Source organism: Euprymna scolopes, chromosome 22 (assembly GCF_053919585.1).
Source record: "Euprymna scolopes isolate OS-2025 chromosome 22, ASM5391958v1, whole genome shotgun sequence".
In the NCBI taxonomy this organism is placed as follows: Eukaryota; Metazoa; Mollusca; class Cephalopoda; order Sepiida; family Sepiolidae; genus Euprymna; species Euprymna scolopes.
In genome coordinates, this window is record NC_136503.1 from 113093050 (window position 1) to 113109016 (window position 15967).

General features: G+C 33.3%; 1 protein-coding gene across 2 annotated transcripts in view; it reads right to left on the minus strand.

Annotated features, from left to right (window-relative positions):
• Positions 1–15967, minus strand: part of LOC145243663 (cilia- and flagella-associated protein 54-like) — a 449435-nt gene that overhangs the window by 113028 nt on the left and 320440 nt on the right. For both annotated transcript variants that reach the window (XR_013862929.1, XM_080106712.1), the window contains exons 56-58: positions 15322–15455; positions 12520–12628; positions 10502–10589 (exon numbers count right to left, since the gene is read on the minus strand). Coding sequence is in view for 1 of the 2 variants with exons in the window: in XM_080106712.1 (XP_079962838.1) it covers positions 10502–10589; positions 12520–12628; positions 15322–15455 (331 nt within the window). In the remaining variant the exon portion in view is untranslated. The remainder of the gene's footprint in view (positions 1–10501; positions 10590–12519; positions 12629–15321; positions 15456–15967) is intronic.

Genomic DNA, 15967 nt, shown 5'->3' on the forward strand with positions numbered 1-15967 from the left:
AGAAGAGAAGTAGCATCGTATCTTTTTAAAATTCTAACAACTATATGTCGTTTAAAAAATGTTTTTCACTCACTTCATACCATGAACGCTATACACACTTTGAATACTAACGGCTATTTTTTTTTCGTTCAGAAATAAAACAAAAACATCCATTTCATATTACAAACACAAGTATATTTTCAAATATTGTACTCGTATTTTATTTCCTCAAATCAATTATCACGAGGAAGTCTTGAAATGAAGACGAAAGATTGATGAATATATAATTTTAGTTTGTTTCTTTTTGATCTCTCCATCACGTTGGAATATTATGATATATATATATATATATATATATATATATATATATATATATATATATAAGTGCCCATACAAAAATGCCTGGAAACTTATTGAAAGCACCTCATACAAGGTGTCCCAATAAAATGTATACACTCTTTAAATCATCTCAACTTGCTACATTAATACGCTATGTTACGTTCCCAAGAGATGTTTAGGAATAAAGAATGGCACTTCCAGCAGGATGGAGAACTTCCCCACTATCATCATGACGTAAGAGCATATCTTGATAGTCACTTGTGAAACAGGTAGTTAGGACGAAGAGGAAGTATAGAGTACTGTCCACGCTCACCATATTTGACCCTTCCATGGATTTTTCTCTTTTTGGGAGAGGAGTGGCATGTTAAACACAGATTTCACACCACAAATCGAGCGACAATGAATGAGTTGAAAGCAACCATTGAAAGAAGATGTGTCAACATACCAATTGAACTGATTAGGAACGTTTTCGATTCAATCTATGAACGTTGTCAGTTGTTCATGGATCACAATGGCCAATAATTTGAACAGCTGGTTTCTATATTTGTTCACAGTATTTTGATGTATGAAACTTTTCTTTCTTATAATAAACGTTGGTTTTATCGTCATTTAAAGAGTGTATGCATTTTATTGAAAGCACCTCATATTTATGGTTTCTGTTAATATGCATTTGTTGACAAAGTTCACTCATGACTTAATCCTGTATTCGTGCTGATCTCTAATTGTTCTGATGGAATTGCTAGTTGAGAGAAGATAACCAGTTTTTGCGAAAGAAGTGTAAGACAATTGAGATGAATGAGAACGCGGATGTGGATAGCAGAGATGTTGAGAAGTTTTGTTACCTTGGTGATACCAGTGAAGCACAGGGTGGAGCAGGTGCTGGTATTATTGAAAGAATTAGGAGTGAATTCATGGTCTGATAAATTTGGAGAAATACGGAAAAAGCTCAGTTAAGAGAAATTATTTGGAGCGAAAACCAATTTTTAATATTTCGGCTCAGTTTTTAGTGATTTGAAAAAAATCTTTATCATAATCTTGCTTATCTATACATTAATACGATGGCGTGTGTGTTATTTGTTTTCTGTGTCACGCTTACGAGTCATTTGTTATGGACTTCCACTTCTTGTAACAAATAATTTTACCAAGAATTCTTCATAAATTTTGGTTTCGGTTTTGATTAGTTGATGGCACTCCAGTAATTTATTTTTTTCATAAATAATTTTACCAAGAATTCTTCATAAGTTTTGGTTTCGGTTTTGATTAGTTGATGGCACTCCAGTAATTTATTTTTTTCATAAATAATTTTACCAAGAATTCTTCATAAGTTTTGGTTTTGATTAGTTGATGGCACTCCAGTAATTTATTTTTTTCATAAATAATTTTACCAAGAATTCTCCATACGTTTTGGTTTCGGTTTTGATTAGTTGATGGCACTCCAGTAATTTATTTTTTTCATAAATAATTTTACCAAGAATTCTTCATAAGTTTTGGTTTCGGTTTTGATTAGTTGATGGCACTCAAGTCATTTATTTTGTTATAAATAATTTTATCAAGAATTCTTCATAAGTTTTGGTTTTAGTTTTGATTATAGCTGAAGGAACTCAAGTTTTTATTATATATATATATATATATATATATATATATATATATATATATATATATATATATATATATATTCTCATAAGTTTCTGGTTTCAGTTTCGATTCAAGCTGATGCACCCAAGTCATATGGATATACTTATTATTTTTTAAATCACAACTTTATAACACATAAAAATCGATAGGACATTAACTCTATAATAATATATACGAAATCTGCAAGAATTAAAATATCATATTTAAGCATACTTTATGACCGGGCTATGCGGGGCGTTCCTGTTAGCTTAGATAAATACTTTTGCAGTTTTAACAAATGAGCTACAATAAACTGAACATCTACAGAATGCCAACATCAATATATTATATATAAATGAGTTCCCTGTGGAATTTCCATAGGTCCCACTAGTATATATTAATCACTCATTCATTAATTACTTTTTACACCTATCTCCTATTTTGTTTATATGTTAGTTGAAAGTTAGACATTTTCTATTTGAAATTCTCTTATTATTTTACTGGGTAAATGATTTATTTTGACCAGGTGCCATGATGTCACTTCCGTTGCTACAAGGCCATTGGGTGGGTTTCTAACAGTATTTTGTATAAGTTTGTATTTTTAAATCATTATCAAAACTTTAAATATTAAGGTGTTCACAGCCATTTTCTTTTTTTCTCACGTAACGCACGACACTATATATTTTTGAACCGAATAAACGTAAAATCCGCTAAAAACTTTTTCAGATAGGTAGAAGAGTAACTTATTTTGCCTTTGATAACATTTATTTGTTATATACAGGATGGAACAATAAAATTGTCGCCCTAGAAAAGATGACATGATTTCATTTCCGTTTGATGAAAACCGGTTTTCTTTTTTGTTGCAGACTATCTACTAGCTGGTGTACAAATCCCAAGAGCGATAGAAATCGTCTATCACGTCTGAAAGTTACACAATGTTCAACGAGCGATGTTGGAGATGCGACGCTGTACAACTCATGCTCTCTAATGATCCAACTTATGACAACAGGGCCATTGCCAGCACCTTCAAAATGCAACGCTGGATTGCCACGAATGACAGGGCTGTGCCCAGGGTGATGAAAACAAAGTTTCCGGCCACGGTCTTTGATGTAGTTTCAAGTGAGGGCCACATCATGCCACTTCACGGCTTGAAAGTCAACACCAAAGTGTACCTGGATGTGCTGAAGAGTGTGGTGATCCCATGGTGCCATCAGGTGGCTGCTGGTAGACCTGAGTGTGAAAGCAGGACTCGAAGCTAGTTCACAAATCCAAAGAGATCCAGGCTTGGCTCCAGAAGGAGTGCTATGACTTTATACCCTTCTCTCACTGGCCTCCCCTCCTCCCTCGACCTTAGCTCGCTGGACTACTTTGTTTAGTCATATGTCGAGAACATCACCAATATGGCCTCCCACAACACCAAAGTCAACCTGATCACCATGTATTTGCCGAGCTCCTGCTGGTGCTTGTAGAAAAGGCATGCTCCCAGTCACAGACGCATATCGAGGTGGTAATAGAGGCTAAAGGCGGCTACATGGAATAATCAAGTTGCCTGAATGGATTTTTTCAATACAAGTTTTAAAATAAAGCTGTAGTGTTGTTTTCTTTAGGGCGACAACTTTATCGTTCCACTCTGTATTTGAATTTTTGAACACTTTTTCAAACCCAGCATATAAATTTAGTAAGATATTTAAATATAAATTTAGTTAGGATTACTTTTTTTTTTTTACAGAAGGGTATGCATACTATTGATTTACAATTTACAAAAAGAACATAGTAATAAAAAAAAAAAATGAGTTTATATTCCCCCCCCCTCCCCCTCCCTCCCTCCCACCCACAAATCATCTAGATACAATTATATGGTGTCAGATTGAAAGCAGAAATGTTGTCACACAACAAACCTATAGACTTAAGTAGTTGTTACTCACATGTACCATTAATACCCTCCCTCCTACTTTCCTCTTCTTCTTTCTCACTCTTGCCCCCCCTCTCTCTCTCTGCCCCCTCTCTCTCTCTCTCTCTCTCTTGCCCCCCCCTCTCTCTCTCAGACAACTGTAACTGGCATATCATGACAAGGCCTACTTCCGGAGGATGACATTACTTTTTTTAAAAGGCAAGGCACTCCCAGCCGCGGATCAGTTGCTCACTCTATCATGGTTGGAATTCTGCAACCGTACATGTTAATTAGCAGAAGGATGAGGGGTGGGGGTACGAGAAGGGTCAAAAGTTATCGAACTTGCCAATAACAATATATAAGTTGTCAGTTCAGTTATCTAAAATACATAAAAACTTGGATATATTATAAATATTACATTTAAGGCTAGGCGAATGTAGACCAGATGAATTCTTGTTCTGGAATTCGGCAAAAAAAAAAAAAAAATCATAAAAAAGATAAACTATGACATAGTTATATGGTCAATTAAGAAAAAAAAAAAAACTATGACATAGTTATATGGTCAATTAAGAAAAAAACATAAAAAAGATAAACTATGACATAGTTATATGGTCAATTAAGAAAAAAAAAACTATGACATAGTTATATGGTCAATTAAGAAAAAAAAAACTATGACATAGTTATATGGTCAATTAAGAAAAAAAAACATAAAAAAGATAAACTATGACATAGTTATATGGTCAATTAAGAAAAAAAAAACTATGACATAGTTATATGGTCAATTAAGAAAAAAAATAAACTATGACATAGTTATATGGTCAATTAAGAAAAAAAACATAAAAAAGATAAACTATGACATAGTTATATGGTCAATTAAGAAAAAAAAACTATGACATAGTTATATGGTCAATTAAGAAAAAAAATAAACTATGACATAGTTATATGGTCAATTAAGAAAAAAAACATTAAAAAGATAAACTATGACATAGTTATATGGTCAATTAAGAAAAAAAATCATAAAAAAGATAAACTATGATATAGTTATATGGTCAATTAAGAAAAAAAAAAAAAAAGATAAACTATGACATAGTTTTCTGGTCAATTAAGAAAAAAAGAAAATAATATTCAACATTGCTTTACTAACACGAGTCTTGAAAGGTAAGAAGAATCTAATATATATATATATATATATATATATATATATATATATATATATATATATATATATATGACTACTTCATTTAATCACATAAATTAATATATGAAAATATAATTTTATGAGTAAATTTTCAGTATTTACTTCAACAGTGCTCAATACATAGGTAGAGCTAGGTAGTAATATATGAAAATATATATGGCAATTAAGCTACACAGAATATTCCATGAAATATTCTGTCCTTTTGAAACTAATTCATAATTTATAATTATTAATGTATAATCAATATTAATATAGCCATAGGAGAAATATGCCTATAAATATAGCTTATTATATCCACAGTATTATAAGCAGAATTATTTTAAAGTATTTACACATTAAAATAAACTTTGCTCTTTAGACTCCAGGTCTAATTCCCTCTATAAAATTATATATATATATATATATATATATATATATATATATATATATATATATATGATAATCTCTTAAACTAATGAACGAATCATTATGAATTTTGGAATATATATCCTAAAAAATATGGTGACCAACATTAACAGGTATGCGAATATTATTTAATTGTTATGATATTCTGTATATATATTAAAAGAAAATTAAAAAAACTACTACTACTACTACTACTACTACTACTACTACTGCTGCTGCTGCTGCTGCTGCTGCTCTACTGCTACTAAGAATCTTTCTTTGTGGACTTTCAAACAAGACCTCTTATTTAATTCACAGAAGTAGCATGCTTTTGTTCGATCAGCCATGATCAGCTGAAAATCCTAAGTAATTCGTAATTGTATTTTGAACGTCGCCCGCATTAAGGATTGAACCTTTTACCTCCAGAAGAGTGTAACTTACAACCGAATTGATTAAATAAAGAGTCTCGTTCGAAATTCCATGTAGATTCCCTAGTTCGACAGAAAGATTCTGGAGTTTGAGAAGAAAAAAGCTTACATCAACTGAAAATAACACTCAAGATGAGAACATTAGTCTGAATAATCTTTCTATCCTTTTTTTTTTTTCAGTAGTTTCCTTCTTAAATATATTTCCTTCATTATGGTTTAAGAGCTTCATCTACCCCCTGTACGGTAACCCTCTAGGATGTCAACGAGAGGCTAACAGATGCTACACCTTACCCAAGGGTGATCTGGAACCATGCAAGGCAGTGGCATTCAGCTCCTTGGGTATTATACACCCGCATGATGATGATGATGATTGCAACGTCTTGTCAGACGAGTGCCACTCCCTCAGACATTTAAAATCCATGAGCCCAAAATAAATACATACAGCACTTAATGGTTACCCATCTGGTACAGACTAGGCTCAACATTGCTTAACTTTGATGATCTAATGAGAAACAGTGTGTCAACATGATTATGCCGTATATAAATATGTAGGCAGCTATTATTGAATTCCACAAACATTAGTGATTAAATCGTGTGTTTCTTTATCAAAAATCACTAAAGATCACTTAGATAAAAATCACCCAGAAAAATGAAATTAGAAAAAGAGTGAAAAATCTATTCTCTTCTAGTAAACGTTTTCTGAGAAGTTTTCATTTTTGATCAAAGGGAGAAAACTCTACTCGACAAAGTTTCTTCAATTGCTAAAAATTGAATGATTCTTCACCTACAGAATTATTTAAATTCTTTGAGAAAAAAAAATAGTTCTGGTCTAGAATTCTTCCTATATAAAAAAACAAAAATAAAGAACAATTTGTATAATGTATGTCGGAACATGACGGAACGAAATTATCATATTAAAAAAATGATATGAATTGATCAAGTAGTTTTAATTTTAATAAAAAAAATCAAATTTTATGAGCAAGGAAAGAGTTACTGTCTCATGTTGCCATCTTGAAAATAAATTCAAGAAACAAGGGAGATAACTCAACAATAATTCAAACTTTCGAGATTTTTGTTGTAATGTCCACGAATTCTCATTAATCGATTAAAAATCATTTTTTTTTCATAAAAAATAAAACTACTTGATCAATTTACATCATTTTTTAATATATTCATGTACATCATACAATTTTTTTTTTTTTTTTATATAGAGGAAATTCTAAATAGCTGTTTAGCCAGCGTATCCTGTATGGTGACATGTTGAGTAATTAACATTGTAAAAGTTAGTTATTGTCAGTTTAAAGAAAAATAATTCAAAATATAGTCAGGTTTATAATATTCTAAAAATATGATTTAAAAAAAATCATTTTACTTTTCCCTTATTTTATTTTTGATTTCAATAAATATCCTAATGTAATGAATATAAGTACATCCGGGTCTTTTCTCCTTGCAATAGTGTGATTGGCTGGTTAAGCGATAAATACAGGCTGGTAGAGCCATTTGGGAGAGACATCGAAAGGTACACACGCCTCACGCTAAGAATTCCTGCTTCGTCTACCTCCTCAACTATACTGCAACATATCAGATTTATTATTCAAGTGGAGCAAGATCGCTCAGCTACTTCAAATGATATGATCCCTTTCCTGGGATCATATTATGTCCAATTGACAGTACAAAATCAATATAAGTTACGTATAGATAAGAAACACATAGACACAGTTGATCTTGTCTAATAGATTTAAATAACAAATATTTTCTTGGAATAACATTCGACAATACAACCAAAATGAATAAAATACGTTCATTCTTACATCGTAAAAATGAAAAAAAAAAAAAACTGTCTGCATTTTTACATCATAAAAATGAAGACAGTTTTTTTTTTTTTCAAGTATATGTTCCCTGGACTTGCTGCTACATTGTATATTCAACATTTTTTTTTTTTTTAAATTTTCTTATTGTTTTGTTCTATCTGAGGATGGGGCATCCTACCAAATGCTAGACATTCACCCACTATCTCATACATTCCAACCAAGAGATCTTTTTAAGATTCTAACCGTCCCATTAAGTGCAATTGTCAGTATCTCACCAGGTATATTTGCCAAGTAGTTTTTTAAATTATTTCTCGGCAATCCAGTTGCTCTTATAATTACTGGAATGATGGCAATCTTCCTAAAATTCCAATTTCTTTTCATGTCGTTATGTAGGAACTTGATATTTTGTTATCTTTTCCCTCTCAACTCTGTTTAACTCAGCATGATTCAGGAAACTATCTTCAACTAAGGTTACTAGTCTCTCCTTCTTATTCCATATCACTTATGTCAGGTTGAACAGCTTTGTCTTTTAAGTTACGTAACTGTTGAATTGCATAATCACAGTGGATGGTGAATGACTTATTTCCGACTGTTCTTCCTGGTAAACATGTTCTTAAGACTTGTTGCTACATTCATAATTCAACGTTTTACAGATGGTCCAGTGGAGATATTTACACATTCCATTATGTTGCATCGTATAAAAGCCGTACCCTAGCAGAACTTACAACTGGATATCAGATGGTTCACACTCTTTCTTTCTGTGTGGCAGAATCTGCACTTGTTGTCATTGCTGAGACTACTCATATTCTTAAAAGCATTGGTCATCATGCCATTATGATCGTCTCCTGATTATAATGGCTTGATGACCAATGATTGGAACACTAACTTCTACTAGGGCTGCTTCTTTCTCCTTGTCCCATATTACTATTCCTAGGTATGTAGCTTTACAAACTGCATAGTCATAGCGGCTGGTGTATGACTTATTTCCAACTATTTTTTCAGGTACATGTTTCCAGGATTTGCTGTTAGATTCAATATTCAACAGATGTCCAGTGGAAATATTTGCATACTCCATTTTGTTGCATCATATATTAGCCATCTACTAGCAGAAGCTTACAGTTGGATGTCAGGTGGTCCACACTCTCTACTTATGTGTGTCAGAACCTGCACTTGTTATCATTGCTGAGACCACTACAACCATTATAACCCTTTCCTGATCAGAGTGGAGCTATCCTCTTTTTAGCCAATCTCTTGAGCCTTCCTTATTTATATAGTTCTCAGTCAATTGATCAAGAAAATACTTGACACACTGTTGGTCAGTCCATTCTTCCAGTTTTTTGCAAAGAAAGTCTTGGAATATTTTTAATGACTTTTAGGAGAATTCTGTAATAGACTTGTTTTGTGATTCTTTGTCATTTATAAATCTTATCCAAAATATTTGGCCAGTTTTGTGATGGAGGTTGTTCTGCTGGCTCTTGTTTCTTGATGCTGATGTACCATTTTGAGGTTTGGGTTATTGGAGCTCATCAGATATTGCCTGGTGCTCACAATAGTGGCATGATGTTGACATGATGTTGACATGATGTTGACAGTCAATTTCTGAAAGACCCATACTTCCTGCTCATCTGGGCAGATGCTGATTTTTGAATGTTATTCTGTACAGTGCAAACATTTTTCTCATTTTAGTGTCTAGTTTTTAATGTCTTTTTGTAGCCAGTCAATAATACCAAAGTTGTATGTTATCACAGATATGGCTAGTTTATTAATGGCAGTTGTATTTTTTTTATAAGCTGTGTTTAACAATTTTTTCAAACATGGCATATATATTCTCTGCCAATTTTTTCTCTCCATGCTGAATTAAATCGATCTCTTCTATGCAAAGATATTTGTATCATTCCTGTTCTTCTAGGTATTTGATGTCACTATCTTCATCAAGTTGTATGTTTCCCATTTCAGTTTTCTCCCAGCTCTGAAGAGACACCAGACACATTTGTTCAAGCCAAACTTCATTCCAATATCTTTGGAGAAGATATGTACAACCTGCATTGGAGCTGACATAGCTTGAGTTCATCCATGAAAAGCAGGTTATTGACTCTTATTTGGGTCTTGATCCAAACTCAAGAGTCAAGTATGTGTGCATACATGCATTTTTATGGAAAAAACATTGTGAATCGCATCGTCATAGCGGATAGTGTATGACTTATTTCCAGCACTTCTTTCTTAATTGGTTTCTAAAATCTACAGATCAAATTTCAAGGAAGAGTTTTTTTTTTCATCAACCGATCATCACTTGGAATCGTAATGCCTCTAAGTTTCATTTTGATTCTACCATTAATTTTTTCAAAATATTTTATCAAAAAATCTGATCCTTATTCTAATACTAAATAATATTTAAATTGCAGCAAAAAAAAAAAAAAAAAAAAAAAAAAAATCAGCATAAATGAAAAATACACTTGAAAAAGGTGAGTGGGCACATTTGTTGAAACATTGCAGAAAAATATCAAAGTTAATGAGTCAACAAAAAAAAAGCAATAACTCATAAAAAAAAAAAATTCCAATTAAAATCCAATATCAGCTGTGAATTGCAAATTGAAAATATTTTCTGTATTGTTTTGATTGCACTATTGTTCTAATCTTGAGTGTTATTTGTGCAATGTTTTGGTTGATGTAGCTTCTGACCTTTGTTAGCCATGTTGATCGCTATCGACTGAAACGTTGCACAAATAACATTCAAGATGAGAACAATAGTCCAATCAAAACAAGTAATACGAACAATCAATCCTCATCTGAAAAATTTCGATCTGAAAAAAAAAACAAATTGTCATGTATCGTTTGTTCCTCCTTCCATTTTACTTACCTTTGTTTTCTGGCAGACAAAACTTTCCTGTTTCTTAGTTTGGCTAACAGCAATAAGAGCGATCTCGAGGAAGGCTGTCTTCATGAATCTGAAAAGATTTCATCAAAACATGTGAAATTATTAAATTAATAAAAATGACTGCAAATCTTTAACGCTAATCAATTTTACAAGCAATAAATTTGCTGACCTTCCGTTACTCAGCACAATCATGATCTATTAATACAACTTTGTAAAGTTTTAACTGTTGTCAATTAAAGGCAACTTCTTTGTCATATTTCGTTGAATATAATAACAATTAAATGTATGAACAACTAAAAATGCACATGAAATATTTACTGCCGATGCCTCCGTTCAGTCTCGAAAGACAAAGGATACTCCCTGTAGTGGCAGCTGCATGTGTAATTATGTGGCAAGGGTTGCGCAATCACCAACCACACCTCTCCTAAATTGGCACTGCTTGAGTTCAGTTCAGAGGAGAATGCCCGGATGACTGGAAACAATGCTGAGATAAGCAGAAGGTACATACAACACCTGGAAGTCCCAAATGGTCACTCATCTGGTGCTAGCCAGGCTCATCATTGCTTAACTTCGGTGATATGTTCATTTCCTTCCCACAATGGGAAGATTTGATACAAGGTTGGGAAAGCTAATGTTGAAGCTACCTCTGGTCTACAATGTTTGCTACTGGTCCTAAGACTGGTTGTCCATCATTATTTTGACTTGTGGACTGTTGTGCATGGTTAGTATTCATTCATTATGGGTTCTATGGGAGGAACTGGCTCAACCCATTCTAGGTGAATGTCACTAAGTCAAAATGGGATTTGAAAAGCCAATGCCCTAGAAAAAAAAATTAATTAATAGACTCGTCAGTATTCTCTAGTAGAGGTGTTACAGGCGATTAGCCTGAAACTAATCCCTTCTCAAATGGTGAGATGGTAAAGACTAAGATGGTGGACCTCCTAGAACTGCATAGGACTGTACCTTAGACTGACATAAAACATGCCACTTCAACAATAGCCTTGTGCCAGTCCGATTTTGTTATGCAGAGTGAGAGAATGTAAAGCGGCGTTGAATAAAATAAAGATTTATTTTCTCACGCAAATCAATTTTCGTGCTAAGCAATTTGGTCACACAATGACCAATCAGCTTGCAGGTCGCATAGTTTCCATCTGTCCCCAAAGAAATTTCTTAAGACCCTTTGGAAATCACGGTTGGTCAACAGACGAAACCCAGCAAGCAATCTTTCTTCTCTCTTTCTCTCTTGCCCCTGTCCACTGGACACTCCAACATAGACGATCTTCAATGAAGGTAATTGTTGGTCGACCTCTGACAGCCCAAAGAACTTTCAACTCTTGCTATTTCCTCACTCGGACACCATATAATCTGTTTGTCACTAAAATAAATCTTTTTGTTGTGGTTTTAAAAAGAGGCCATGTTTTTTCTTTCCATGCTACAATTTTGTTTACAATTTTGTCTACAATTTTGTCTACAATTTTGTTTACAATTAACTGCTACAAGTGCATCTCACACCTCTAAAAAAAAAAAAATCAACGTTTTTTTTTTATTCTTAAGACGTTTTTTTTTATTCTTAAGACGTTTTTTTTTATTCTTAAGACGTTTTTTTATTCTTAAGACGTTTTCTTTATTCTTAAGACGTTTTTTTTATTCTTAAGACGTTTTTTTTTATTCTTAAGACGTTTGTTTTATTCTTAAGACGTTTTTTTATTCTTAAGACTTTTTTTATTCTTAAGACGTTTTTTTTTATTCTTAAGACGTTTGTTTAATTCTTAAGAGTTTTTTTTTAATTCTTAAGACGTTTTTTTTTTTAATTCTTAAGACGTTTTTTTTAATTCTTAAGACGTTTTCTTTTTATTCTTAAGATGTTTTTTTTAATTCTTAAGACGTTTTTTTTTAATTCTTAAGACGTTTTTTTTTTTTATTCCTAAGATGTTTTATTTTATTCTTAAGACGTTTTTTTTTTTTTTAGAATTACTTATCTTCGGTTTTGTTATACTTACACGTGACTGTGTTGAGCAAAGAAGCTAACTTTGATAGCGTCGAGAAATGAAGACATTGAAGTGAAAAATGGAACCATTTCCAGTTTAGACATTTCCCTTTGAAGTTTACCTACATACACAAACATAAAACAAAGATTGTAAACAATGAGATAATCAATGACTATAAGATGTTTTTGTTTGAAGCATTAAAAGTTACATAAAATTTAAAAGTTATTCGCACAACATTTCGGTCTGTGTAACCTTTGTCCTTCTTCAGGTGTATCGGCTCGAAGAAGCAGTGCATATGCTGGGTGACAATCACCTACTAAGCAAACGTAAAAAAAAATTAAACACAATATTTACAAGTAATAGATATTGATAAGTATTAAGATTTAACACAATACGTACGAGTAATAAATATTGATAAATATTAAGATTGCACTTCTAAAATCAAAAATACGCTCCCAATATTCATACTAGAATCGTCTGCAAATACTTGGTAAAATTCAGTTGTAAGTTTTTTTGTTTTTTTTTATGAAAATCGCTCCAGATAAAGAATGAAGATGATGAGTTAAACAATAATACTTCAAGGTCAAAAACTTGCCAATGATAAGAGATGGAATAGTTTCTTTGTATTACTTGGAATCTTTGACCTATGGTTCTCATCTTGAGTATAACTTTCAAAATGTTTCGGTTGATGCAACCTCCGACCTTTTTCAGGTGTAGCTTGTTGAACTCAGGAATGTTTCTGTGAAACTCGGGAATTTGGACAGAATTTCGATTGGAACCTTTTATTTACTTCATGGGGGTAGCATGCTCTTGTTTCATCAGCTATGATTGGGTAGAAGCTCTAAGTAATTCGCAATTGTATTTTTCGGTCGCCCGCACTGAAATTTGAACCTTCAACCTTGTAGGGGACTAGGATATATGAATACCCCAATCCCATTACAAAAGAATAATGAAACAAATGAGGAATTGAAGGAAACAAAGACTCAGTTAATGATAAGATAAATGTGGTTTATTTGCTATTGAAAGAAATGAACGTTTTAGTTACAATATGTCCGCGCGTATGTGGCCAATGTTCGTTGCAGGACTGGTGTTGTTGCAAGAAAAGGAAATGTGTTTTCATCTCAAGTTCGGGTCACTATTGTTTGTTCGCGCGTGGGAAGAGAAATACATGTTGTAGGAAAATTGAGAATGGTAGTCCAGCGTGTGTATGCATTGATAAGGAATGAACTTCTGTGGGGGTAGTATAATTAAACAAAGCGTACTTATCTTTTCAGACGACGGGGGTGGTAAGTGGCGGCCAGTCGTGCTACTTCGGTGATATGTGTCAGGCTTTTAACTGGAGAGCGACGACTACATTTATCAACCTAGCGGCGCGGCGTTTTCGCCTCCTGTGTTTTTCTTCTTCTTTTTCTTCTTTGGGTTGTGTAAAATAGGCATGGTTAGAATTGAAGGCGTCTTGGCTCATAACGTGAGAGCGGAGCTTCTTCTTCTTCTTCTTCTTCTTCTTCTTCTTCTTCATCTCTTTAGGCCTGGTGGAAGACTGTCCGTGCGTTCACTGACGCAGCTGGGCGAATCTCTTTTTCTTTTCTTTTTCTTCTTAATTTCTTTGGGTCGGGTGGAAGGCTGTCCGTGCGTTCACTGACGCAGCTAGGCGAATCTCCCTTTTTTTTCTTTCTGGTCCCCTCCTTTTATAGTCGTAAACCGGCTCCCAGCGGCTGTGATAATTTAGGCCTTTATTTTCGGCGGGGAGCTCTGCCATTGGTTCATAATTCTTTTATGGTTTCTTATTTTTCTTTTTCCAAACGGAAACGATGCGTGGAGCCATGTGCAAACGACGATTTTTTTATTTCGTCTCTTATGCTGGAGACGTTAGCATCGGTAGGCATGTTCCCACAACCTTCAGGAGAATATCACTTTTACAATTGATTTTTCCAATTACTCTAACCACTGTGCCATGGGTCTTTGTGGACAGTTCTAGTACAAATTTTGGGAGCCTTAAACTTATTTTCTTCCTAACTGTAAACATGAGTGTTTTTAATCGGAATTGCAAAATCTCAGGAAACTACAATGACTGTTGTTTATCTTTACAAATTATGAGCGTTTGAATATAAAATATTTTATTTCATTGCGCATGTATTAAACATATTTTCCAAACATCTCCACCATTGAAATGTAAGAATTTTTCTTCTTTCTTTTCTCCACTTAGTATTTACTTCTGCAAAGTATAGTGTGGCACAAGACCAGAAGATGAGAGAAAAAAAAGTCAGCACCTCAGTGGAAAAGCCAAGCTGGCCTCTAAAAATAGTTCAAGCAGCTTAGTTGGTATTCCTCCATAGCTGTGCATCAGGCAGTTAGTGATTGGCAAAGAGACTCTGTTCCGTCTGCCTGCTTCCCACCTGACTACAACTTGGATGTCTTCAAGTCCAACGTTAACAAATTCCTAATGAACCGCCCCCTTAAGTAAACACTTCATCAAATCTCCACACTAACGTAATGTACTTGCAATAATCCTTATCTGTGAATGGCTTCCGGGCCTTGATAAGTGGTGCCCACTGTGTAAAAAAAAGACATAAAAAATAAAAAAAAAACTTAACCAGTTAAAACTTGCGAAATTTATGTTGTAATGCCTATGAATTCCTATTAATCACTTTAAAATGATTTTCTTTATAAAAATAAAACTATATGATCAATTTACGTGATTTTTGAAATATGATATTTTCCTTTTGTCACTGGTATGTACATCATGCAGGGTTTTTTTTTTTTTTTAATATAGGGGAAATTCTGGACAAGAACCAACTTTTCAATTGTACTCACCAATCAGCAGCAAGATCTCAACTTCAAGGCCAGCATTCCAAAAGATGCTGTTCCTGTTTAGGTAGAGGGCATTTTTCACGACAGCCAAACAATCAACCAGGTGAGAGTCTCTCTTTTGTAGCTCAACGGTTGTACTGAAAGAAAGAAATTCTTTACATAAAGCCATTATCGAAGCCGAAGGAGATTTTAATGAATGAAATTAAAAAAAAACATATCTATAACTTATCCTCAGAAAAGTTTTTGAATAGAAAAGGCATTATTTTGTATAAAAGCTATAATTTTTAAAAACCCATACAAGAAGTAAAAGATAAATCAATAAACATTTATTTAAATAAAATAAATATGTAATAGAAACGTTTGAAGCCAAAACAAGGCATTATTACAAAACTAGCAGGGGTACCCGACGTTGCCCGAGTGTTTGTTTCCGGGACGGGGGGGGGGTTTAAAAAATGTTATGGTAGGTAAGTAGGAAGGATCAAACCCGCAGTCATGAGTAAAAGTAGGAAAATAAAGTGTGAAAAAAAAACAAAAAAAAAAACATCTGCAACGTTAACAGTTCGGCCACCAAATAGGAAAAAAAAAAAAAAAAAAAAAAAACGACTACGGTAGGTCGGCGCGAACGTAAAAATATAATGTAAATTGTCCA